This window comes from Papilio polytes, unplaced genomic scaffold, assembly GCF_000836215.1.
Source record: "Papilio polytes unplaced genomic scaffold, Ppol_1.0 DF823621.1, whole genome shotgun sequence".
NCBI classification, from domain to species: Eukaryota; Metazoa; Arthropoda; class Insecta; order Lepidoptera; family Papilionidae; genus Papilio; species Papilio polytes.
In genome coordinates, this window is record NW_013525583.1 from 1,148,439 (window position 1) to 1,175,051 (window position 26,613).

Sequence of the window (26,613 nt, forward strand, 5' to 3'; positions counted from 1 at the left end):
AATGTTCATTTCTAGCTAAAGCATCGCTTCAACTAGAAACGCAACACGAGACTGCTTTGGAGAAAATTCAACAATTGGAAGATTCTTCCCGTTACCAACGCAGGGAGGATGTGGAAGTTGCAGTGAATCAAGCGCCTCGATTCGTTACTCATTTGAATGGACCAACAAAACTGATCGAAGGTCAAAGTGCTCACTATGAATGCCGTATTGAACCTTACCCAGATCCTAACATGCGAGTCGAATGGTATTTCAATGGGAAGGTCTTACAAAGCGGTCATCGCTACCGAACCGCTAATGATTTCGGATTTGCGGCTCTTGATATCCTCACAGTGTATGGAGAAGACTCTGGAGAATACACCTGTAAAGTAATTAACAATTTAGGACAAGCAACATCATCAATTAAATTACACGTACAATGTAAGTAACATTAAATTATTTCTATTACTTCGTCGTTCTCTATAAGATAAAACAAATAACTTACGTTTTTTTTTATAGCTAAAGAATCAATTATAAGAGACACGCAACATGAAAGTGCGCTTGAAAAGATTCAGTATTTAGAAGATGAGAGCAGATATAAGCGTGTCACCCACGATGAAAGTTTCATCGCAGAGAAGCCCCAGTTTGGTAAACCAATTAAAAATGCTGAAGTGCCAGAAGGTCAGCCAGTACATTTAGAAGCTACTCTAACACCAGTTAATGATCCAACAATGAGAGTTGAATGGTTCTGTAATGGAAAACCAATTCAACAAGGACATAGATTTAAAACAACGTATGACTTTGGATATGTGGCTTTGGATATTTTGTATGCTTATGCTGAAGACACTGGCACATACATGTGTAAGGCTACCAATGCCGTGGGTGAAGCAGTTACAACAAGCTCTGTAAGAGTAAATGGTAAGTAGTGAGATCCAAAAAATAAACATTTGGAAATCGTGCTCTAATTAAACATTTTGAAGTTTACCTTATTTCACGATTTATTGACATCTATAAAATTTACTATTTAATTTTAGCTAAGAAGTCGTTGTATTTGGATACTATGGATGAACAAAGACTTAAAAAGATTCAAGAACTGGAAAAATATGAAAGACCAAAACCTGTAGAAGAAGAACAGCCTGGTCAAAGACCTGTATTCTTAACAGCTTTGACAAGCCTCGAGAATCTTAAAGAAGGTGAACGGGCTCATTTCGAATGCAGAGTGGAACCTATCAATGACCCTGATCTCAAAATTGAATGGTTCCTCAATGGACAAAAGATTAAAACAGGTCATAGATTTAGAACAACACATGACTTTGGTTATGTTGCTTTGGATATATTATACACATATAGCGAAGATTCTGGAACATATATGTGTAAAGCAACAAATAAACTTGGAGAAGCAGTTAATACCTGCACGTTGAAGGTAGCAGGTAAGATATTTTTTTTTAATGAACAGGAAAGGTGTTAATATTTCATCCTCGTGCGCTTTGTATATATTTGTTTTTTTTTTTCATTTTAGGACACAGAAACATCATTTTGGACACTCAACATCCTAACGGCTTGGAGAAAATAAGGCAGCTCGAAGCTCAAGGGCATCCTGCCAGAATTGAAGTAGAAGAGCCTAAAATTTCTCCACCTCGGTTTGTCACAGAGTTACGAGGAACAACTCATGTTTATGAAGGACAAACTGCTCATTTCGAATGTCAAGTTGAGCCAGTCCACGATCCCAATCTACGAATTGAATTTTATCATAATGGGAAAGCCCTGCAATCTGCTTCTAGATTCCATATCACTTTTGATTTTGGTTATGTGTCACTGGATATTCAACACTGCGTACCAGAAGACGCCGGAGAGTACTCTGTCAAAGCTATTAATGCTTTGGGTCAGTGTACATCCGCGATATCTATGACTGTAACCGCAAAAGGTAGTATCATATCGGAATCTCAACGCCCTGAAGGATTAGAAAAGATTAAGGAATTGGAGTCTGCAGAACCATTCAGACGTCCTGAAATACCTGAACCGGTAACTCGGCAGCGACCTGTGTTTACACAACCACTTCAGAACATCGACAACATACAAGAGGGACAAACCGCCCACTTCGACTGCAGACTTATTCCTGTTGGTGATCCAACACTCAAAGTTGAATGGTTCCGTAATGAAAAGCTTATTGAGGATAGCTCAAGAATTACAAAGACTCATGATTTTGGTTATGTTTCTATGACCATAACTCACGTGCGTGATGAAGACGAAGGTGTCTACATGTGCCGAGCATCCAACTTACTTGGAGAAGCAGTTACAACTGCTGCTATGAGGATCAAAAGTGAGTACAAATTTATAATTTAATACTTAACTTTCTTTTTTTACGTATAATATTGTTACTTTATTTGGTTTAATCATTTTTATTTCGTAAATAACAGCTAAAGCAGCCATTCAAATGGAAACGCAGCACCCCGAAGGAATGAAGAAAATACAGAGGTTGGAAGAACCCCAAGCTAAGAAGCCTGAAGAACCGGAACGCGAATTTGAAAAACCTATATTTACACAAGTACTTACTGGTCCTTCAGAACTTTGGGAAGGCCAACATGCTCACTATGAGGCCCGTGTTGTACCTGTAGGTGATCCAAGCATGCGATTTGAATGGTACATTAATGGAGTGGAACTTAAGATGGGTAAGCAGTAATTAAGTTTTAATTATGTTATATCAAATCAAATCTTTCGTGGATCTACTAATAAATTAAATACACGTTTAAATTTCGATATTTTTTTTAGGTTCAAGATTCCGCACTACACACGACTTCGGCTTCGTTACATTAGATATTAATTCGGTGGTTGCTGAAGATGCAGGCTTATACATGTGCAAAGCAATTAATAGAGCTGGTAGTACAGTGTCTTCAACGTCACTCAAGGTGAAGACAAAATCTACAATAGTTGATCAGGCTATGAGACCCGAAGCTTGGGAAAAGATACAACTTAAGGAAGCAGCTATGAATAAAGTGCCTGAAATGTTTATTGATACAGGCGTTCAACAGGCGCCTATATTCACTACTCATTTGCAAAGTTATGACAAACTGGTCGAAGGACAACATGTTCATTTAGAAGCTCAAGTAGAACCAAGAACTGATCCGAAATTGAGAATTGAATGGTTTAAGAATGGTGTTTCTTTAACCACTGGATCTAGACTAAAGAGCACATTTGACTTTGGATTGGTTACTCTTTCGATCAATTCTTTGAGGATTGACGATTCTGGTATTTACACTTGTAAAGCCACTAATCTCATGGGTGAAGCAGTATCAACAGCATCTCTTAAAATCGAAGACAGGCATTGGTTGCTTGGCGAGTCACTTCATCCAGAATCATTGGATAGAATCGGAGCATTGGAACAACCTAAACCTGGTAAGCCGGATTCACCAGAACCTGTGTATGAAACTCCGGTATTTATATCACATTTGAATAACATCATCTGTAAGGAGGGCGATAACATTCATTTCGAATGCAATGTAGAACCTTCGAGAGACCCTACTCTTAAAATAGAATGGTTCTTTAACAACAATCCCCTTCCATCTGGAACGAGATATAAGAGCACTCATGATTTTAGCTACGTGGCTTTAGACATAACACACACTTACGAAGAAGATTCTGGAATTTATACGTGCAAAGCCACAAATTCTAAAGGATCAGCGACTACTTCAGGTTCCTTAAGATGTACTGGTGATAAACACATTTACTTCGATACTCAACATCCTCAAGGCAAAGCAGGTCTGGAAGCGGTTGAGCAAGCTGAAGAAGCCAGGCTTGCTAAAGGTAGAAGATCTTCGTTGCCTGATACTGAATATCCTGCTCCAGAATGGATAGTTCCTATAGCTCCTGAAAACAATTTAGTAGAAGGCCAAGCCTTACATTTCGAAGGGCAAGTTGAACCTAAAAACGATCCTAACTTAAAATTGGAGTGGTATTTCAACGGTAAAGTCCTAGAGCAGGGTTCAAGATTCAAACTTACTAATGACTTTGGATTTGTCACATTAGACTTAATTGACGTTTATGAAAGGGACAGTGGTATATACACTTGTAAAGCTTACAACAAAAAGGGTGAGGCATTCACTTCTTCTACTGTGTATTGCACAAGCAAGGAAAATCTCATATGGAAAACTCAGCATCCTAAAGGCGCTGAGGGATTGGAGAAGATTCAAAATCTAGAAGATTCTCTCCGCAAAGAGCCAAGTGCCAAGCCAGATGACGATACTGGAAGACCCCCTGAATTTACAACAGTCTTCCAAGACATAATGGATATTAGTGAAGGTCAAATTGCGCATTATGAAGCATCTCTCATACCAACAGGAGATCAAAGTATGGTCATTGAATGGTTCTATAATGGAAAATCTATTGAAGCGAGTCATCGAATCCGCACTGTTTATGCATTTGGCATGGTGGTTCTAGAAATTCTCGGAACAAAAGAATCGGATTCCGGAACATATTCTTGTCGCGCAACCAACAAATGGGGTCAAGCTGAAATTAGTTGCAGGTTGGTTTGTATTGATAAAAGTAAAGGTCAAAAGCCCCGCTTTACAACACATATACAGAGCATTGATGGTCTTAAAGATGGCCAATCGGCTCATTTCGAATGCACCGTTGTACCGGTTGATGACCCTGACATGAAGATAGAGTGGTACCACAACGGTCAGCCTTTGCGCCATTCAACCAGAATAAAAACAGTTTCAGATTTCGGATTTGTGGTTATGGATATAGCATATACCCAAAATCATGATACAGGTGAATACGTTTGTCGAGCATACAACAAATACGGTGAAGACTTTACTAAAGCTACAATCACTTGCTACGGCAAAGGAGGAGTTTACCTCGATAGCTTGCAGCCTGATTCACTGGCTAAGATTAGAGAGCTAGAAAGTCTCCAAGGAGCACAACAACAAGCACCAGCACCAGCGTCTGCGGAGCCACCCAAGTTTATCACACAAATAGAAGACGTAACTAAATTGGTTGAAGGCCAAAGCGCTCACTTCGAGGCGAGATTAATTCCTGTCGACGATCCTGACCTGAAAGTCGAATGGTACTACAATGGCAAGAAGTTACCACACGGCCATAGGTACAGAACTTTCCACGACTTCGGAATTGTGATCTTAGACATTTTGTACTGCTACGAAGAAAATTCCGGAGAATATGAATGTATTGCCACCAATAAGCTGGGACGAGATTCTACGAAAGCGACACTGAAATGTACATCAAAGGAGAATTTGATCTTGGACTCGCAACTACCGCGGGTAAGTGTACTATTGTATTATACGAGTATATAAATAAATGTGGTGCCAAAAACTAACATTGCCATAAAAACTTTAAATTCTATCAATCAATATTACTTTTAAAAAAACTTCATTGTGTTCTTCGTTAGTATAAAGAGATCTTGTAAGCCGTTATTTTAAAAATGAAGTGCATGCACTGGCTTGTCTTAAAACATTCTGAATATAATAGTAATGTGTCCTCATTTTTATTTAATTTTTTTCTAGGGCATGGAAGGAGGATTAGAAAAACTGCAAACATTGGAGGATTCAATGATACGTAAGAAAGAAACTACGGTTGACGAAGAAAGAGGCAAGGCGCCTGTCTTTACAGTACCACTGTCCAATATTGAAAACCTCAGAGAGGGAGAAAACGCTCATTTCGAAGCACGTCTTACACCAACCGATGATCCCAATTTGAAGGTAATTAAATATTAATCCTTTGGGTTTTATTTGTTAAATTAGTCTTCTGTTATTATTATTTTTGTCGGTTATGTTGACCCATATGATTACGTTGTTTTAACAATGTTTAAATATAATTTGTATACTCAGCCATTTTATTTATATTTTAGGTGGAATGGTTTTGGAATGGTAAATCTCTAAAAGCCGGCTCAAGGTTTAGAACATTCTGTGACTTTGGTTTCGTCATTCTTGAGATATCTCCTACTTATCCCGAGGATTCTGGTGAATACTTATGCAGGGCGGTCAACAATTACGGCGAGGCTGTTACCACAGCTACTATGAAAGTTCAAGGAAAGAGAAACATTATTCTCGAGTCACAACTACCGAAAGGAATGGAAGGAACCATTGACAAGATTGCTGCTCTAGAAGGATATACTGGCACTGTTGACTCTTTAACACCGGAAGCGGAGAGCGGTAATCCACCCGAATTTATTACTACACCGTCTGATCTTATTTTGTCGGAGAATTCTTCCGCTCACTTTGAATGCCGCTTAATTCCTGTCAACGACTCCAGCATGAGAGTAGAATGGTTCCATAATGGAAAAGCCCTCTTAACAGGCTCAAGAGTTAAAACTATTAACGATTTTGGATTCGTCATATTAGAAATTGGTGGAGTTTATCAACGTGACGCTGGACTCTACACCTGCAAAGCTACCAACAAACACGGAGAAGCCACCGTATCCTGCAAACTTCAAGTGAAAGGTAGACAGGGCATTATACTTGAACCACAACTCCCATCCCACTTTAAATCGGGAACGGAGAGCATTCAAAAATTGGAAGAAACATTATACAAACGCGAAGAAATCACTGTTGAGGATGAAAAACCAAACCCGCCAAGGTTTACAGTTGAAATTAAAGACAACCTCGATGTTCCTGAAGGCGGGCCAATACACTTCGATTGCCGAGTCGAACCAGTGGGTGACCCGACAATGAGGATTGATTGGTTCTACAATGGTAAACCATTTGCGACTGGCTCTAGAGTACATATGCTAAACGACTTTGGTTTCATTGCTCTTGATATCGATTACATTTATACTCGTGACGCAGGCGAGTATACTTGCAGAGCTACCAACAAATGGGGATCAGCAACAACTACTGCTAAGATAACATGCAGTACAAAACGAGACATTGTACTAGAATCTCAATTGCCACAAGGTATGAGCGGCGAAAAGATAAAGGAATTGGAAAGAGGTCGTATTAGTGACGTGCCTAAAGAAGAACCCGTTATCAACTCACCACCAAGATTCATAACTCAAATACAATCTCATACTGTTGAGGAATCTGAGTCTATCCGCTTTGAATGCCGTGTGGAACCGAAGGAAGATCCTAAGTTACGTATCGAGTGGTATAGGAATGGAAAACTGTTGCCATCTGGACATAGATTCCGCACTGTCTATGACATGGGCTTCGTATCGCTTGACATTTTGTATGTGTACGCTGAGGACTCCGGCGAGTACGTTTGCCGTGCGGTCAACGACTTCGGCGAAGATACAACGAAAGGAACTGTATCATGCAAAAGTTTGTATCCTAAATAATTCAATTATGATTTAATTAATTTATTATAAATTGTCATTAATTGCTTCATTATTCTCTAAACAGGCTTACCTGACATCATCCTGCAGAATCAAGTACCTAGGGGTATGAAGAAGTCCGAAGCTCTAACTCAGATGGAAGCAACAATTAAAAAATACACGTCTGAAGTGTTTTTGACGGAGGATGATCTTTACGATGCCGATAAGAAACAACCACCGCGTTTTGTCACTCAAATTCAAAGTCAAACTACGTTGGTGGAAATGGAAACAACTAAATTTGAATGTCAACTAGCACCAGTAGGAGATCCTAATATGAAAGTTGAATGGTTCTTCAACGGGAAACCGCTACTGCATAGTAAGCTATTTTTGTATAAGATTAAAAAAGTGATCTCTTTATAATACACTGAAGTAACTTTTTTTTTTTTTTATTTTAGAAAATCGCTTTACTCCCATCTACGATTTTGGTTACGTTGCAATGAACTTCGGTTGGGTATACCCCGAGGACAGTGGAGAATATCTTTGCCGTGCCACTAATTTGTATGGTATGGACGAAACTAGGGCTGTTATTAAAACGGCTGGCAAACCTGGCATTGTCTACGACTCACAATTGCCCAAACACATGAAGAGTATTGAAAAGATTCGGGAAATGGAAGCATCATGGCAGATGTAAGTATTTTAATAACATAACTAGGATTTTAAAGGCCGATTTATAGACTGGTTGTTGTTTCTTTCGCATTATAACCTAATTTAGAGTTTAGACCTCATTTGACTTTGCATCATTTTAAATTCACTAATTTGTGCGCTTGAGCTGAACGGTTATGGTAATGAGACCTATTGTTTGTTTGTTATTAGAGCACCAGAACAGAAAGTTGAGGAGACTAAAGAGCGGTGTGCGCCTGTCTTCGTAAGTCGTCCTGAACCAGTGACTGTTGAAGAGGGCGAGTGGGCAAGATTCTGCTGCCGCGTCACAGGCCATCCTAAGCCACGGGTCATGTGGTTGATCAATGGAAACACCATTGTTAATGTAAAAATACTACTCATTTTTTATAATTACTATTTGAATAATACATTCATGTTACTAGTAACAAATGACTTTATTATTACAGGGTTCGAGATATAAACTGACGTATGATGGAATGTATCACTTCGATATTCCTAAAACTAGACAATACGATACTGGCAAAGTAGAGGTTATCGCTAGGAGCTCAGTCGGCGAAGCTGTGGCCACAACGGAACTAAAAGTGGTCCCGAGACACGATGATTATAGAAGTGTTCTTAAAAATGCGCCAAGACGTAAGTACCTTCACGCATCGTTATGTTGCGCATTGATTGATATTGACATACTATATTCAATAACCAAAAAATATTTACATAATGATTACTCATCAAAAATGAACAAAAATAGGGTTTGATAAATAAAATCTTAACAAGGCAACGCTTTTGATATGCTTTAACACTTTACTACCTCACGCACACATCCACACACCGCTTAAGCACACAATAATCCCTTGCTTCCTTTTGCCCTTCAACTTAACCTGTACTCCTGCGATGCCGCTGCTAAACCACCTGCTTCTGCCGGCTTACCAGCAGTTATTATTGAAGGTATGTTGTGATACAATAAAGAATATAACTAACATAAACTCAAAATTATCAATTCTAATGTAATTTTGTACGCACAGCTTGGTACGACGAAACGACACAATATCAGCGCACTGGTACTGAATTAGAGAAAACATTCGAAGAAAGGCAAACGATGCAACGTCAAGGTGTTATTGATCATAGACCTGAATTGAAGCAGAAAATCATTAAGGAACCGGAAACTGAATGGCAACAAACTGTTAAAAAGAAGAAGAGCGAAGAATATTACAACAAGCTTCAAGAACTGGAGAATGAACAAGTCGTTAAAGAGAGCAGAATGAGAGAGTCCTCTCATCAATACGCTGTTCCTGGGGAAAAGGTTACAAGCAGCTCTGTGGCAAGATCAATGGCCCAGAAATATGAAGATAATTTGTAAGTAGCTTAAAATTTAATATATCAAAGAATCTACGTACCTATATGTTTTGACGTGAAATGGCTAAGCCAATATGTTTTCTCGTTTATCCTATTATCTGAAACACAAATTTGATTATAAAAACAAGGGGACGCTTATTCATCGGATTAGCAAATAACATTCGTCTCCACAAGTTTAAATTGTTTACTATCATCCCACGTCATCATCAGTAAAATTATCGCTGTTATTTTTTTTATTATTTCTATTACAGAGAGCAAACTGAAGAAGTAGTAGAGAAGCAAGTTCAAAAGAAAACCTTTAAGCCAAGAATTCCAGAACCATCGGAATCTAGTGTTCACGGGAAGGAGGTGCACGTTGCCAAACAAAAGCAAATACAAAAGGAAGTCATCGGCGACACTGAAATCACCCGTAAAATTGTTTCAACAGAAACAACTGAAGTTGAACATAAGGGACAGACTCACGAACGAGTCGTTGAAGGGCCAGTGAAGCCTTGCACTCCTCCCGTATTTACTAGGAAGATGCAACCATGCCGTGCCTTCGAGCATGAACAAGCAAGATTTGAAGTTGAATTTGACGGAGATCCATTACCTACAATCAAATGGTACAGAGAAAATTTCCCGATCAAAAATTCTCCTGATTTCCAAATACACACCTTTAGTACAAAGTCTATTCTGATTATTCGGCAAGTGTTTGTAGAAGATTCTGCTGTGTTCGCGGCTGTTGCTGAAAACAGAGGCGGCACCGCTAAATGTAGCGCTAATTTGGTAGTTGAAGAACGTAGGCGCCAGACCAGGGGTGAAACCATACCTCCTAGTTTCACCTTAACAGCTCAAAATGTTAACGTCACTTCGGGCCAGTTGGTGCGATTCGACACGAAAGTTACTGGAACTAAGCCAATAGATGTTTATTGGCTAAAGAACGGCAAGAAAGTACAGTCAGATATTAAAAACAAGATCCTAGAAGAAGATGGAACATACACACTTCTTATTCTTGAAGCCTACCCTCAAGACTCCGGTAAATACGAATGCGTTGCAATCAACAGCGCTGGAGAAGCAAGATGCGACGCTGAGTGTCTGGTAACTGCACCTGCTACCAAAGAAAAACCTAAGCCGCAGACTAAAGTTGCCAATTCACCTCCAGAAATAATTGAACCTCTGAAAGACAGAGTAGTAACTGAAGGACAAGCTATTGAATTCGTATGTAAAATAGTTGGAAAACCAATTCCAACTGTGCAATGGTACAAAGGTGACAAATTGATAAAGCCATCGAAATACTTCCAAATGTCTAGAACAGCCGACGACTATACCTTACTGATTTCCGAAGCTTTCCCAGAAGATGAAGGCGATTATAGATGTGTTGCTTACAATTCCGCTGGAAGAGTGACTGTTTCTGCTAAACTGAAGGTGATTCAGCCTGATCAAGCGGATAATCTGCCGACACTCACATCGCTGCGTGACGTCACAGTTTATGAAGGAGAACCAGCGCAATTCAAAACGAACATCACTAGCAAAAATAAACCAACTATTCAATGGCTTCGGGAAGGTGCTCTCATCCCCGAAAATCCTGATTTTGAAGTAAGTATTATTTTAAATATAACGCAGCGAAATTATTGATACCTTTTGAAAGATTAAAGTAACTGGCAACTAATAATTTTGAGTACTGGCTGATTGTACGTCGTGTATGATAGATGTCAAGACGATAGATTAACTGATGACAGTTGTCTTTGAATAGTGGAATGATGCGTTTTGTTGTTTTAAAATCAATTGGATAATCTCTTAAAATATTTGCAATTCGATTAGAGTGTGTTGTGAAGTTATCAGTTAAGATGGTGGTCAATTAAGGATAGTGTTTCTAATGTTACGCGATTGTTATTTCGTTACCGTGTATATGATCTGCCTTCGAAGTTGAGTTCTACAAACCGCTCGTCTCTTCGACAAATTTAAAAATAAAAACTAAGACTGAAATGATTTAATAATTGCAGAACTTTACATAATGAATGGAATGACTAAGAGCCAATTAGTGACCTAGTTATCCACGTATTTCTTTGTAAACATTTTGATGAATCTACTTCAACGAATGTTTCTCTTATTTTCCAGATGATTCACGAGGGCAACAATGCTTACCTGGTCATCTATAACACTTACGAAGAAGATACTGGCACGTTCACGTGTCGCGCTACCACTGCCGCCGGCCAAGTTGAGACTTCGGCAAAACTAGTCGTCAAAAGTAAGACATAGATACAGGCAGCGAGCTCGCGTCGCGCACTTTAATCCATTAATTTAGTGTTTCTTTGTTTCATCTCTATACCTCAATGAGATCGGGTGAAAACTACTATCACATAGGACTACTAAGTTGACAAGCGAAATACAACATCACTTTACAATGCTTCACACAATCGTAGCGGTTCCGCAGTAACGATTCCGCCCGCTTCCTAGTTTAGCGCCTAGTCGTGATTGTATGGCACATAGACTCCCGCGTACTTAGCGACCGTTTCCAATAGCCCTCGCGGTGCCACAGCTGCCGTAACGCGCGTATCAACCTCAGTGACAACAGTACGCGATTTCTCTAACAATATCATGGATTCGAATGTAAATTTAACTCCGTCAAATTTGCGCGAATTTCACGCATCTAACAATGCTGTATATATAAGCTTTTTGTGTAAACAGTCCTAGTTATTCGAGGAGACAAGCCACCGCTGGAGTGTTGACAACGAGCGACGAGACACGACCTCCGTTATACCTTCTGTATATACGTAACATGTGATTAACACGAACACAGATGTTATACAGTTGTTTTTTGTTTTGCTTTTACCGCTACGATGTCTACTAAATGTTTCGATATTTACGACATTTACGGTAAATCAATAAATAAAGAAGAAAAAATATACTATTCGTAAAATATATGCCGCGCTCCAGGGCAGATTTTCAAATGTATTTTTCACCCAATACTCTTACATTAATTCAAGCCTGTGCTTAAATTATTTATTTCGCAATTAACAAACAAATTTGGATTTAATGCTTTTGGTGTATAATTGAGATCTATATTTTAAATGTATTGCAAATGATCTCAGTTCTACTCGTACTATATTTTTTCTAGTTTCAAATCGTTGCATTCATTATTCTCGGTGTTTTTACATCATCATTAATAATCATTTAATTATAAAACAATCATGTATTTAACCGATTAATTCATCATATCAAACTCAATATTAAATTTTGCATAATAAATCATATAACATTTTTAAATTAAAATAAAATTTAATTAAGAGTTGTCCAGCATGAGTGACTGTTTGTTGTAGCCGTTTAAGATATTTGCGGGTGAGGTTTTGTCGCACTTAACATAATCAATGCTCATGGGAGGCGGTAAGATTCGTGCCGTCTTCTGAGCCCCCCACCCCAACTGATACAATTGTCAATGCCACGCCGCGCCGTACCTGTTCTTGTAAGCGCGAATTCAGCGTTAGATCTTGCATCGGGCTGTGGCTGGATCGTTCTCGCGACACGGAAACATAACCGTTAATTTGTACGTAAGCAATCCCTAGTCCGCTATCCGCTGTCAACTCTCCTATGACAAAGAAACATAAACTTGTTAGTCGCTCACCTTTGCGACTATCCAATTAAATAAAGTACGCACGCATTTCTTGCCTTGCCAGTTTCTATGTTTTGACAAACACTGCCGTTTTTGATGACCTAATGTTTTCTGCAAGTACAAATCCAAATTGAATGAGATTTATAGTTTAACTTTTCAGTAACTATGTTTTTTAAGTGCACGATATTGTTGAAATTAAATTGTGTTGTATGTTTCACCTAAATGTATTATTAGATGTGACAGTTTTTTTTTATCACTTAATATTTCTAGTACCTATCCATATTTAATATATTTATGACACAAATTTTGTATGTTACCTTTATGTGAAAACTGTTGAATAAATGCTATAAATTAATTACCACTTTGCATTATTCTATACACTTGGCGACGAGCACACCTCGTGTCCATTCCTAATACAGACACATTCACAAAGTACTCGTATGTAGTTTTTTATACGCAGATTACTCGAGACGCATTTAAATGTAGTTTTAAATTTCGGTTTAGACCTTTCCCTACGAGACAAGGGTCACAAATTCTTCACATATTAGTAAGAAATATATGGTATTCATGTCATTCACTCAAAATTTTAGTTTTAATATACTAGATTTTTTTCTTTGCTACTGTTGTAACTAAACAGTTAATTAACTATTCTAATATAGTTTCTAATCACTTGCGAGTGATCCTTATTAACTAATTATTTTAATCATGATGAACTTACCAACCTTTTTTACATGATATTTTTACTTCTATTGTATGTTTATGAGTAGTTATTAACATTTTGCCAAGTAAACAATTGTCAGAAAGATACACAATACGCTTAAGACAACACATAATTTGATAAGTCATTTCAACACAAAAGATTTAGCTGAAAAATTTGAAAAAAATACGGGAAACAAATATATCGACGAACGAGGCTAAGTAACTCTTAGAATCTAAGAGGAATCGTAAGTATTGGTAAGCTGGTCTTCTCTATATAACCAGAAATTTTATATAATTATTATAAATGCGAGAGTTTAGATGGATGGATGGTCGTTAGAGTTTGTAGCCTAAACTGCTTAATGGATCTTGATGTCATTTGGTGTTGATGTAGAGAATAGTCAGGAAGAAGATTTAGTCTATATGCTTTTGTTATTTTTTTTAATTCCACACGGTCGAAGTCGCGGGCGAAAGCTAGTAAGGAAATTTTATATAAGCACTACCTTACGGATTCAAAAAAGGATTTTCAAAATCAGTCCACCGAGGAGATATGCCGTAACACAAAAATACAGATACAGATGAATTGAGTACCTCTTTTCTTTTGCGAAGTCGGTCAAAAAATGGTCATATGCGGTATCACGGTATAGCCAAAGTAATGATGAATTGTATAAAAATGTTGTGACCCACTTTACTCTAAAATTAATTCTTGTAGGTACTAGCCACGCGCAGGTTTGCCGATGACTCCCCTTCCCACCAACATCGACCGCGTCCCGCGTTCTTCTGCTCAGTGCCGTCAAAGCGGGCGCACACCTTCGATTAAACTTTTGTGCGATTGTCGATTGTTTCTTAGCCGATTCAACTGTTTAGTTGCACAATAATCAAAAAATAAATAAAAATCGACTAGTGTGCCTCCATTTAAGTTCATATGAATCAAAGCGAGACTAAACGGTTGTGCGACAGTTTAGTCATAGGTGTGCGCGCTCTAACTTGTGATAAGACTTACTTCTTACTTCTTTGGATAGATGTTTTTAGAAGGTTTCTCTAAACTTTGGCTACCTAGAATCCAAGAAATGTGTACGGTTCCCGCGTGTTACGTTTGATTATTATATTTACTCGATAACACCGCAACAGTAGCAAAATATCTTATTGAAATTTAGCATAGATATAGACCATACTTTCAAATATCAAGTACTTTTCATCCATTTTCAATTTTGCGCAGTCGAAGTATCGAGTAAAAGGTAGTATAACATACGGGTCATATTCAATGTAGTCAATGTGTAGGGCCTGTCCTACCACTGGCTGATAGAGGCTCAGATAGCTTAAAAATGACGTCACTATCAGATAAGGGAACAAAATACAATATTTCCAGGATATATTTTACACGTTGGATTGTTATCAGACAATTTACAATTTGGTGGGACTGACCTTTAGAATTTTAATGAGAAAGTGAGAGATCCCGTGTGTGTAAGATAGGGGACAAATAATATACAAGCGTGAAATGACGACGTTATGGGTATCAGCTAGTAAGACACATAAGTGTGGCGTTGTATCTGGCAGGCAAAAAGGTCAACGGCGCATGTCAGTTGTGAAAGAATAAAACATTGTCATAAGGACACAAGACGAGATAGTGAGACGAATGAACATAATTAGGATATACGAGCTGTCGCCCGCAAACTTTGTTAGCGTAGAATTAAAAAAAAATGTATTTTATAACATTCCCGTGTAAACTTACTTTTTACCAGCTACCTTCCAGCCAAAGTGCCGCCCAAATCGGTCTAACCGTTCCAGAGATAGCGGTCCAGTCGCTTTTGACAGTGCGGAATTTAAAAAAAAAGTAGCCTATAATATGCTCGCCTATGTTAGCTATTTTCCAGTGAAAGTCCGGTCGAAATCGGCCCAGCCGTTTCGGAGGTTACCCGGAACAAAAGCACTCGCATTTTTATTATATGTAATAGATAGAGACATATGAACATGTGTGTCTTTAGTGGTGACCCCGACGTGATATGAGCGATTGAACCGATTTTTTTGCAATTTTTATTACGGTCGATGGATGAATGTTTGTGACTACGTATATCTAGGATAGCTTAACGTATCTCGCTAAAATTGGCATAGTACAACATAGTTGAAAGTACACATTGGATACAAATAAAGTACATTATTAATCTTTTTGATCATTAATTAAAAAAAAAAATCTTTTTAAATTGCTAATAATTTTAAAGTTTTGTAAATAAAAGAACAGATTCCATGACACCTTTTCAAGAACAGAAATATGTGAGGTAACTTTTAACGCGCGTTAAAAAACGCACGTGGGCTTTTGCTCTGCCACCCGGGCGAAGCCGGGGCGGGTTGCTAATATGACAGCAGACATATAAAAAATTGTCTACATATTTTAACTTATATTTCAGACTAACTTTTTTCATGATGAAAAAGGGAGTGATGACTGAGATGACGTATGATAGAGTTATTTGGAGGACAAAAACCTTTTGCGCCGACTTTACGGGATTAGGATTAGCAGGAAGATGAATGATTTCCAGTTATAAAGGGGTTGAATACGAATAAGAATATGGAAGGATGGATGAACTGTGATTAATAAAGTTATGTTTAAGAGGTTTTAGTTCTAGTAAAAGAAAGTGGACTGAGACCGCCCAAACGGAACAATGAATGAATGAATGAATGAATGAATGAAATTAACCATTAATTCACCCTCATGACCAATAAGAAAGCGTAGTGCTATAAATTTAGAGGAAACTAGGATTGCACTAGGATCGTGTGAAATATAATATTAACGTTTATTTCTTTGTTATATCATTCTCACATGATTTTCGAAACAGCTGAACGGTTTTTGACGTAAATTTGAATAGAAGGTATTAGATGTTTGAGTAACATAGGATTTTTAAAGATCTTGCGATGTTTAGAATAAGGCAGACGAATTGTGGGCTCGCTATTTATTAACATCGTTGCGAATCGAGTCTCGTTAAAAAGTGATAACTATAAAATACAATACCTTGATGGTTATGACGTGTGCATAATTTATAAAGGAAATAATGAAATAAAAATGAAACCTACTTCTTTCTGGCTATTTAAAAAAATAATACTAAACCTGCTTAGTGTTTTTTTTGTAATATTTCAATTTTTTTTATTAATATACTGTATGTGACTTGGCAGCTATTTCTATAACTTACCGATTACACAAATGACTAGAAAGAGTAAATAAATCTATGAGATGAATACGTTATTGCTTAGAAGTTATTCTAATATCTTTATGAATATTTTTAACTAGTTGTTGCCTTACGGCTTCAATCGCAGGAAGTTATTTAAACTTTATGTTATTGTTTACATTTGTCAAATTATCAATTGGAAATGTCAAAATAACGTTGCGTCCTTAATATTGGCAGCTTGTTTACCTTTCCCACATAAAGGATTTTTTTCCAATTTGATCAACCTCTAAGTTTGATAGCGTGAAAATATATAGCCTAAAGTGTGTCGTAAGTGTAGGACTTTTTATTAAAGAAAGAATTATTCAAAATTATGCTGTGTTTGCTGACATCCTACGCCACAAAGTAGTGCGTGTTAACGCTTTATTATATTTGTACAGATTGGAATCAGAATGTTAGTTTTCCAAAAAGTATGACTGTATCTTTATTCGGGGAAAAAGAAACCTTTGATAGTTATTATATAGGGAAAAAATTATGTTTATACTAACCTGAACGTTACGTACTCCTTAATTAGATACAATCGACCATTATTTGTGTCCTTGAATCTCCTCAATCTTCCTCAATTTTTGCTCTTGAAGATAAAAATAAGATTAAATAACTGATATACAATTTACACAGACAATTTAAAAAATCGGTTAAGGTTAATTAAAAAAAAAAGATTAAATTTTAATAATCAGCATGCTAGGCCCTATTTGTAATCGCGATAATAATTAATAATTACTTAAGGGTTCATCCTAATAACTGAATTATTTTATCGTTTTTTTTTCTTTTTGTAAGATATCAAATGTTCTTAAAATTAAATTCAGTAAGTAAAATACGACTGGTATATACCTAAACAAACATTAGTAATAGATTAAAAACCAAAATATTTGATGTTATGATTGAACATAATAAGAGTAAATAAAAATAAATGTTTAAATATCAAAGCAAAATTTATATTTACTTTAAAAGTCAATGAAAAACAAATCACGTAACTCATAATCCAAACTCTTCTACATTTATAAAATTAGTTTTAGTAGTCGTTCTGTAATAAAGAATTACTTTTATTTCTTAAAATCCTTTACTTCTTTTTCAGAAACTCAAAAACGCAGAAGCAGTAAAACAATGAAGTACAAAACGGATGTCACTGACAAATCAGAAGAATCGACAATTGTTACTAATCAATCTATGTATCAAACTACTGAAGATAGCAATATCTTAAAATTAGATCACGTTCAAGATGTAAATATGAGGAAAGTGCAAAATATTCCATGGCGCCTTCAGACCACAGAAGATGTAAATATAATACAAAAAGAATCTTTAGAAGTAAAACATTGGAGAAAACCTCGTCATGAAGATACAAAAAAGCTTCAACAATTTACTGAAGAATCTTCAAGTGTTATTTCTAAAAGTACTATAGAAGTCGATGAGGACGTAGTAAAAAAGGGCATTCAAGAAACTAAGACACTGGAAACACGATCATGGCGAAAGCCGAGATCTGAAAAGGAAGAATCTAAGTCTATTAAAACAACTAAAGAAAGTGAATCTCTTACAGAACTAGATGAAAATAAAGATACTGAAACGAGACACTGGAGAAGGCAAAAGCCGACTAATGTCGAGTCTGTCCTCTTAGAATCAGAAAAAACAATCGAGGAAACCGTAACATCACAAAAACAACAGAAACCAAAACCTGAAGCTAACAAAAGAGATGATGTAGTTCCATGGACACAGGAGGCAATTAAATTAAAACCAACAAAAGTAGAAAAAGTCCCGTTAACTCGAGAAAAAATTGCTGATGTATCCTTACGTCAAGTAAGGAAAGATTCTATACAAAAAGTAGAGACTGTTGTTATTGAGGAAGCTTTAACATCTGAAGAAAATACTGTCGTTTTAAAATTGCATGATTCGTCTGAGGTTCCTGTGGAAAAACCTTTAGTGGAAGTTGATGACGAGCTTGTTGAAAAAGTAAAACCTAAAGAAGTCAGTTGGCGTACTGGAAAACAAAAACAAAAAGTCGAACATGTAACAAAAGAGACCACGTCAATCATTGTTGAGGGTAAATTAGAAGATCAGGCACAAAGCCAAACACATATCACGCCTAAAAATCTCCTGTCGAAACACGACACACCGGAAAGACCAGATGCACCGTGGAGACGAGGTAAAAAACCAACTGAACAAGAAGAAGTTCCTGAAGAAGTTTCTGTCATGCCGATCGAAAAACCAATGGAAGCTAATATACCTAAGTCTGAGCAAGAAGACCTTACAAAAACTCAGGATAATGCAAATTTGGTAAAAGTTCCATGGCGTACAAGTCAGAAATTGCCCGAGGCGCAACAAAATAAGGAAGATATTGCTCGGACTACTGCAAGAGAGGAAGAAGACAACAAGAAGAAGAAGCAGACAACAAGAAAACTGCATAAACAAGTAGAAGAACAAGTTGAAGAAGTAATTCTAAAACCAGTTAAAAAAACGGAAAGAACTGAGGAAGAAAAGCCCGAAGAAGTAAAACCTGTAAAGATAGAGAAACAGATGGAGGATAACGTAATCACAGAATCCAAATCACAAAAGAAGGTAACAAAACTGGAAAAACCAACAGAAGAAAAAGTTGAGAAGGTAGTTTTAAAGCAAGTGAGGAAACAAATTGCTCAAGAAGAGGAAAAGCCTGAAGAAATGCATCTAAAACCTGTGAAGATAGAAAAAGAGGTGGAGGAAAGTGTTATTACAGAAACCAAAGAACAGAAAAAGGTAACAAAAGTGGAGAAACCAACTGAAGAACAAGTTGAGAAGGTAGTTTTAAAGCCAGTTAGGAAACAAATTACTCGAGAAGAAGAAAAGCCTGAAGAAGTCCATCTAAAACCTGTGAAGATAGAAAAACAGGTAGAGGAAAGTGTTATTACAGAAACCAAAGAACAGAAAAAGGTAACAAAAGCGGAGAAACCAACAGAAGAGAAAGTTGAGAAGGTAGTTTTGAAGCCAGTAAGGAAACAAATTACTCAAGAAGAGGAAAAGCCTGAAGAAGTGCATCTAAAACCTGTGAAGATAGAAAAAGAGGTGGAGGAAAGTGTTATTACAGAAACCAAANNNNGAAAAAGTTGAGAAGGTAGTTTTAAAGCCGGTAAGAAAACAACTTGCTCGAGAAGAGGAAAAGCCTGAAGAAGTGCATCTAAAACCTGTGAAGATAGAAAAACAGGTGGAGGAAAGTGTTATTACAGAAACCAAAGAACAGAAGAAGGTAACAAAAATCAGGAAACCAACAGAAGAAGAAGTTGAGCAAATAATTTTGAAGCCCGTTAAGAAACAAACAATTCAAGAAGAAGAAAAGCCTGAAGAAGTCCACCTAAAACCTGTGAAGATAGAAAAAGAGGTGGAGGAAAGTGTTATTACAGAAACCAAAGAACAGAAGAAGGTAACAAAAGTGGAGAAACCAACAGAAGAAAAAGTTGAGAAGGTAGTTTTAAAGCCGGTAAGAAAACAACTCGCTCAAGAAGAGGAAAAGCCTGAAGAAGTGCATTTAAAACCTGTAAAGATAGAAAAACAGGTAGAGGAAAGTGTTATTACAGAAACCAAAGAACAGAAGAAGGTAAAAAAAATGGAGAAACCTACAGAAGAAAAAGTTGAGCAAGTAATTTTGAAGCCGGTAAGAAAACAAATTATTCAAGAAGAGGAAAAGCCTGAAGAAGTGCATCTAAAACCTGTAAAGGTAGAAAAACAGGTGGAGGAAAGTGTTATTACAGAAACCAAAGAACAAAAGAAGGTAACAAAAGTGGAGAAACCAACAGAAGAAAAAGTTGAGAAGGTAGTTTTGAAGCCAGTAAGGAAACAAATTACTCAAGTAGAGGAAAAGCCTGAAGAAGTGCATCTAAAACCTGTGAAGATAGAAAAAGAGGTGGAGGAAAGTGTTATTACAGAAACCAAAGAACAGAAGAAGGTAACAAAAGTGGAGAAACCAACAGAAGAAAAAGTTGAGAAGGTAGTTTTAAAGCCGGTAAGAAAACAACTTGCTCAAGAAGAGGAAAAGCCTGAAGAAGTGCATCTGAAACCTGTAAAGATAGAAAAACAGGTGGAGGAAAGTGTTATTACAGAAACCAAAGAACAGAAGAAGGTAACAAAAATTAAGAAACCAACGGAAGAAGAAGTTGAGCAAGTAATTTTGAAGCCCGTTAAGAAACAATCAATTCAAGAAGAAGAAAAGCCAGATGTTGCAGAACAAATGCCTGAGGAAAACATTAATAAGAAATTGGATATCCCTAAGAAACCAAAGGAAAAGAAAAAAGTTGAAGAAGAGAAACCAGAGAAAATTGAAAAAGAAGGTATTTTTTTATGTTTACTTTTAATTCTGGACCGATAACATTTGTTACTTGTCTTTGTAAAAATTGTAAAATCAACTTTGTACATATATTAAAAGAGCGTTTTGGAAAGCCGATTACCTGTTTGAGATTTAGACGGATTATTGAACAAAATAACCACAGATGCATGGCAAACACATATCTTGCTTACACATACATACAAAATAAGCAGTGGGTAGTTATGTATTACATTGAATTATATAGTTGTTACAATTTCTTAATCTATTTTGTCTATGTAATTTTCTAAGTTTTATTATTGTTATTTATAACTGCAATTATAAAAATGTAATAACACGAAGTGTAATGTCATATTATTTTAATAATTTGATGTTCGTTTTTATAAAAAAAATACAACAGGAATTATTACTATACTACGTCTCAAGGGCCATATCTGACTTTATAAAACCGTTTTGTATAATAACGACAATGTAATGAGTAGTTCTACCAAGGAAAAATAACAATATCCACTATTTTCAGAAAAAGGACCAATAATAACTGGGTTTTTAAAAGCGCTAAGGATCGAAAGCAGTCACGATTTTGATTTATCTGTTACATTTAAAGCTCCGGAACACAGTATTGTGAAGTGGTTTCGTAATGGTCACCAATTAGAACACACCGATGAATGTGTAATAGAGACAACGCACGAAACGTCAAGTTTGAAAATAAAGAACGTAGATAAAACAAAGGCCGGGAAATATGAGATTGTTGTTGAAAGTGTTGATGGTCAAATTGCGAAATCGGCTTGTTCAGTGAAGTTAAAGAAGCCTACGGAAGAGGATGATGAAATTCAAGCACCTGTATTTGTAAGATATTTGCAACCGCGGTCTATAAAATTAGGGGATACACTCTTATTGGAAACCGAGGTTATTTCTTCTCCAAATGCCTCCTTCCAGTGGTTCATAGGCAACATGGACATAACATCTCATATAAAAGAACATAAACTAAATAACGTTTGTCTTACAAACAGAGAAAACGTATCATGCCTATGCGTGGAAAATATTACTGAAGAATTTATAGGAGTATTGACATGCAGAGCTGACAATTTTGCTGGATCTGTGTCTTGTTCTGCTAGTATCGTATTGGAAAGTGAAACGGAAAAATCTACTGGAATGGCTCCTCATTTTACAAACCCTCTAAAACCATTAGTCGTAATGGATGGAGAACCAATAGTATTATCGTGCGAAGTTATTGGTAAACCATACCCAAAAATAGTTTGGCATCGAAATGGAGAAGTAATACAACATGAAAAGGATATATCAATAGCTAGACAAGAACACGGAATGTGCGAATTATGTATTAAAGAAGCTTTTCCAGAAATGTCTGGAACTTATATCTGTGAAGCAATAAATAGTTATGGAACATGTAGCAGTGAATGCGTTGTTATTGTAGAAGGTAGTTACGTTTGGTTACATGATTGCATGAGGTGAAATAGTGAACTGCATGTTGGAGGCGTCAAAAAGTGAAGCAGTGCATTATCTCAATAACAAGTTCATTTAAATAACTTTCATACTTTACACTGGCCATGCATCTGTAGACTATTAAAATTATGAAGATTGTCTTTTATAACATTATTTGAACAAAAAATCACGGAACACGTTGTTTGTTTAGCACTTCAAAAAAATATTTTCAATGGATGAGATTCTAAGCTTTTGAATATTAGTAGCGCAACAAGCACATAGCTTAGCATTTAGCTATTAAGGCTTTACAGTTCTTAATTATTATAGAGCTTTTTAGTGCAATTCCTTCTTCTTACGAAAAGTGTGTCATGCCTTAGATTTTAACAGTAAGACCCTATTTCCACTAAGTGACTCTCAACTTGCGTCTGACACTTCTACAGCTATCGCGTGTTCTACTCGTATGTTCACTGGCGTGACCGCGACTGTTGTAGAGTGAAAGCCTGTTCGCCGCTAGTTGCTTTGTGGAAAATGGGTGTTAATTTTAGAAACCGGGAGATATTATTAATCGAGATCGAGATATAAGAAATTGTACCATTTTTCAAAAAATGTACTATATTCATTTCTTTTTTAGCTTACGAATATGTACCCAGCGCATCTGAAGAAGACGTTCTAAGCGACGAGGTAATTTTTAATTTTCTTGTTTGAGTGTTAAATTTAAAAACAAAACGGAGGTAACGCCTACTCGTTCGTTACAGCTTTTTTTATATTATTGTTATCTTAATTTAAGAATCTATTAATAGGATCCATTTCATACAACACTGATCATTCCGCGATTAAGATTTGAGTTGTAAATTTCTTTTTTAAAGATATATTGTTTTTATTTCGCTATCGCATCATATAATTTAATTTAATTACAAAATAATTAATTACAGAAAACGAGTGACATTGAAGAATTCGCGCCACAAATTGTAAAAGCCTTACCCACGGTTGTATCTACCACTGAAGGAGAATTTACTAGGTATAAAAAATCCAGGACTTTGGTAATAAAATTTTATGAAATATATCCATGAATATTTAACCTTTTCTTTTTTATAGATTGGAAGCTAAGGCTATCGGAATGCCTAAACCGATTATTAGATGGATGAAAAAGGGTGCGGAAATTAAACATTCTCAAGAATATCAAATAGAGGAATTAGATGATGGAACATCAATTTTGACGATATCAGAAACAGTTCAAAATGACACTGGCGATATTACGTTCGAAGCACACAACCCATTAGGTGTTACAACAACAGTCGTCGCCTTATCCGTTGAAAGTGAGTTACGAGACGACTGAAAACAGCTTGCATAAAAAATTCCTTGGCTAGAAACTGTCTCAGCAGCTACAGTACGATAAGGATACTGTGACAGTTAATTAAATAGATAAAGGGCGCTTCCTTATAACGCCTTATTTAGTTATCAAAATTTAGTTTGATATCGTAGATGATATTTATTTTTGACCGAATTCCCAAAAGAAGGAGGTTTTTTGTACAAATAGCAAAAATTTTTTTGGGACGTTATAAAAATGTGTTCGAAATTTCTTTTATTACAGCATTTTCTTGTATTAAAAACGAATATAATGGTGAATTTATTATAAAATAACCTGTGATCTAATCTTCTATCAGAGTGTAATTAATTATATTTATATTTATTATACTCTTGTAACTACGATTAAAGCCTAACGCAACCAGATAATGTAAACCAAGATATTTCGACTTCCCACTTGATTCTGTGAGATTGGTTTATGATTTCAATATGTTCATTTTGCTTTTGTGGATTGTTTCGTAGCAAAAACTTTTTCTTTTTTTGCACAGATGTGTCATCGAGCGCAAGGAGTATTAATGTATCACTTGTACAATTGTTTTATCACTTTTACCTGATATAACCTTGAAGCCGACTTAACATAACCAGAAAACAACTACTATACTATTTTAAACTTCTATCATAGTTAGACAAAGTTGCCACATTTTTTACCGTTAGTCATATCTGAAGTGTTGCCTATATATTTTAATACCAAATATCACATATATTTCTTTACTCACTTAAACAAGTAACACAAATTTACCTGTAATGAATACACAACAGTTTTTTTTATATTCGTAATTTGATTAAATAATGTTTAATTATACAAATTGAACATTTATTGAATTCAGTGTTGTGTTTTGGAGGGAGAAAAAGAAAGAATAGGTGCATTTTAAACATCATGACATACGGAATAAAATAAGTCATTCATTTCGAATGTCTGAATGTAAATTTCTTAAAAACAATACATATTAAAGTCCTCCATAGCCTGCTAATTTGCACCCTGTAAACTTTTTGCTTGTAATAAATAAAAAAGTAAGTAACATGTACTCCTGATTTCAGATATTATTGATACAAAAGACTACAGAAAACCTGAATGGGTAAAACATAAAGAAGAATTGAAATCTTCTGTAAAGGGTAATATAAATATCCTTTTCTATTATATATGGCCTATTTTGTAATTGCATTTTTCTCTTATTCTTATATTGTAAATTAAGTTCTATTGCCAGTTTTAATTTTTTTACTTCTTTTTGTAATAAAATGGTATTCGTTCACAGATACTCAGCGACAAATTTTGAAAATAGACGAAATTCATTCGGACAAGTCGACTACCGAAGAATCTAAAGAACGAGTGGAACAAATTGAAGAAACAGAAAAAACTGCAATGGGCAAAGTGCAAAAATCTAAAGTTACGAAAAAAAGTAAATTTGAGAAGACTGATATTAGAAAGTCCGACATGCAAGAAGTTGTTAAAGAAGAATTTCAAAAACATGATGAATTACACAAGGACTATTTGATACAAACACAACAAGAAGAGGTTGAAACGGTTCGACCCTTAGAAAGCACTGAATTTAACAAGCATTATGGGGTAACAAAGTTAGAAGAAAATTCTCGCATGGTTGCGGAAATCAATGAGTTGCTCGAGGTGATAAATGCTAAAGAATTTGGACCCGGAGAATCTCCTTTGAGAGAATTGGCTAAAATAGGATACATGCTAAGAAGTGGATTAACAATTGAAGAGATTGAAAGTTTATATGATTCTCAATTCTTCCCTGCTTTGCGAGTCCCTCAGTCGCAATCAGCTTTGGTTAAGCTGGTTGAGCGTCAAGGCCATAGCGCGCTAATTACTGAAGTGCTTACTGAAGAGACTACTCAAGATGAACATGCAATTGCTGCAAAAGTTGGATTTAGAGCATTCTTAAAAATGGTTGAAATGAAGCATACCTCAGTTGAAGAGGTTATTGCTCACTTTTATCCCGAAGATTTCCAGCCGCGTTCCTGGGAACAAAAGGAAGCACATGAGGTACCATAGTTTATATTGTTAACAACTTAACTTTATGACCAGGGACATTCCAAAGATCACATCAACGTTTAGAATATTAGTTTTCTATCTGAGCCTTATAAAAATATTTCCATAAAAAATAAACAAAATGCCTTATTATAATTTGTTGTAGGCTGTGGAGGAGGCAAATGTTAAAAATGTTGCAGAGACGAAAACCATAAGTATTAAACAAGGTAAAAATTTAGTAATTTAATAATGTTTCCACAAATGTTTGTATCTTAGTTTAATATAATTACTATTTTTTGCAGATAAAACTATTATTAGGAAAGATATTACCAAAGGTAAGAATACAAATACAAACTTTAAGTCATATTTTTAAACTATAGTAATGCTTTCAAAACTCCCGCAAAAAGCGCTTTAATGTGCCAAATGATATATACAAGCGACGCTTTAATTTTTTATAGAATTACGCGTATTTATAAAAACTGCTATAAAAATATAACAACGATGTTCTTCGACAAAAAATAATCTTAAAATTACGTAGATAGATATGCTTAAAAACCAGTGCTTATTTGAATTGTGCTTCTATCCTTATCCAGCCTTCACATCAATTAACTACGAGCGCTTGCACTTCCTTTGGAAATGTAATTAAAAATATTTCGTTTCGAGTAAGTACAACTAACATTTACCATTTATTATGTTAATAAATCATTATTAATAAAGAGCTTAAATAGCTTACAAAAAAAAGTCTTATTATTTATTTTAATTAAGTGGCAACAG

General features: G+C 35.9%; 1 protein-coding gene across 1 annotated transcript in view; it reads left to right on the forward strand.

Annotated features, from left to right (window-relative positions):
• The window catches only part of LOC106104454 (muscle M-line assembly protein unc-89), a gene marked incomplete at its 3' end in the record, with an annotated part of 50,119 nt that overhangs the window by 14,900 nt on the left and 8,606 nt on the right, over positions 1 to 26,613 (forward strand). Inside the window, exons 7-31 of the mRNA XM_013284511.1 lie at positions 16 to 417; positions 496 to 894; positions 1,011 to 1,406; positions 1,496 to 2,296; positions 2,394 to 2,645; positions 2,746 to 5,249; positions 5,493 to 5,687; positions 5,837 to 7,244; positions 7,326 to 7,613; positions 7,693 to 7,924; positions 8,111 to 8,282; positions 8,365 to 8,551; positions 8,938 to 9,268; positions 9,520 to 10,843; positions 11,366 to 11,495; positions 17,844 to 19,360; positions 19,848 to 21,057; positions 21,571 to 22,485; positions 23,122 to 23,171; positions 23,423 to 23,508; positions 23,586 to 23,806; positions 24,894 to 24,968; positions 25,109 to 25,854; positions 26,006 to 26,066; positions 26,142 to 26,174. Of these exons, the coding sequence (XP_013139965.1) occupies positions 16 to 417; positions 496 to 894; positions 1,011 to 1,406; positions 1,496 to 2,296; positions 2,394 to 2,645; positions 2,746 to 5,249; positions 5,493 to 5,687; positions 5,837 to 7,244; positions 7,326 to 7,613; positions 7,693 to 7,924; positions 8,111 to 8,282; positions 8,365 to 8,551; positions 8,938 to 9,268; positions 9,520 to 10,843; positions 11,366 to 11,495; positions 17,844 to 19,360; positions 19,848 to 21,057; positions 21,571 to 22,485; positions 23,122 to 23,171; positions 23,423 to 23,508; positions 23,586 to 23,806; positions 24,894 to 24,968; positions 25,109 to 25,854; positions 26,006 to 26,066; positions 26,142 to 26,174 (13,935 nt within the window). The remainder of the gene's footprint in view (positions 1 to 15; positions 418 to 495; positions 895 to 1,010; positions 1,407 to 1,495; positions 2,297 to 2,393; positions 2,646 to 2,745; positions 5,250 to 5,492; positions 5,688 to 5,836; positions 7,245 to 7,325; positions 7,614 to 7,692; positions 7,925 to 8,110; positions 8,283 to 8,364; positions 8,552 to 8,937; positions 9,269 to 9,519; positions 10,844 to 11,365; positions 11,496 to 17,843; positions 19,361 to 19,847; positions 21,058 to 21,570; positions 22,486 to 23,121; positions 23,172 to 23,422; positions 23,509 to 23,585; positions 23,807 to 24,893; positions 24,969 to 25,108; positions 25,855 to 26,005; positions 26,067 to 26,141; positions 26,175 to 26,613) is intronic.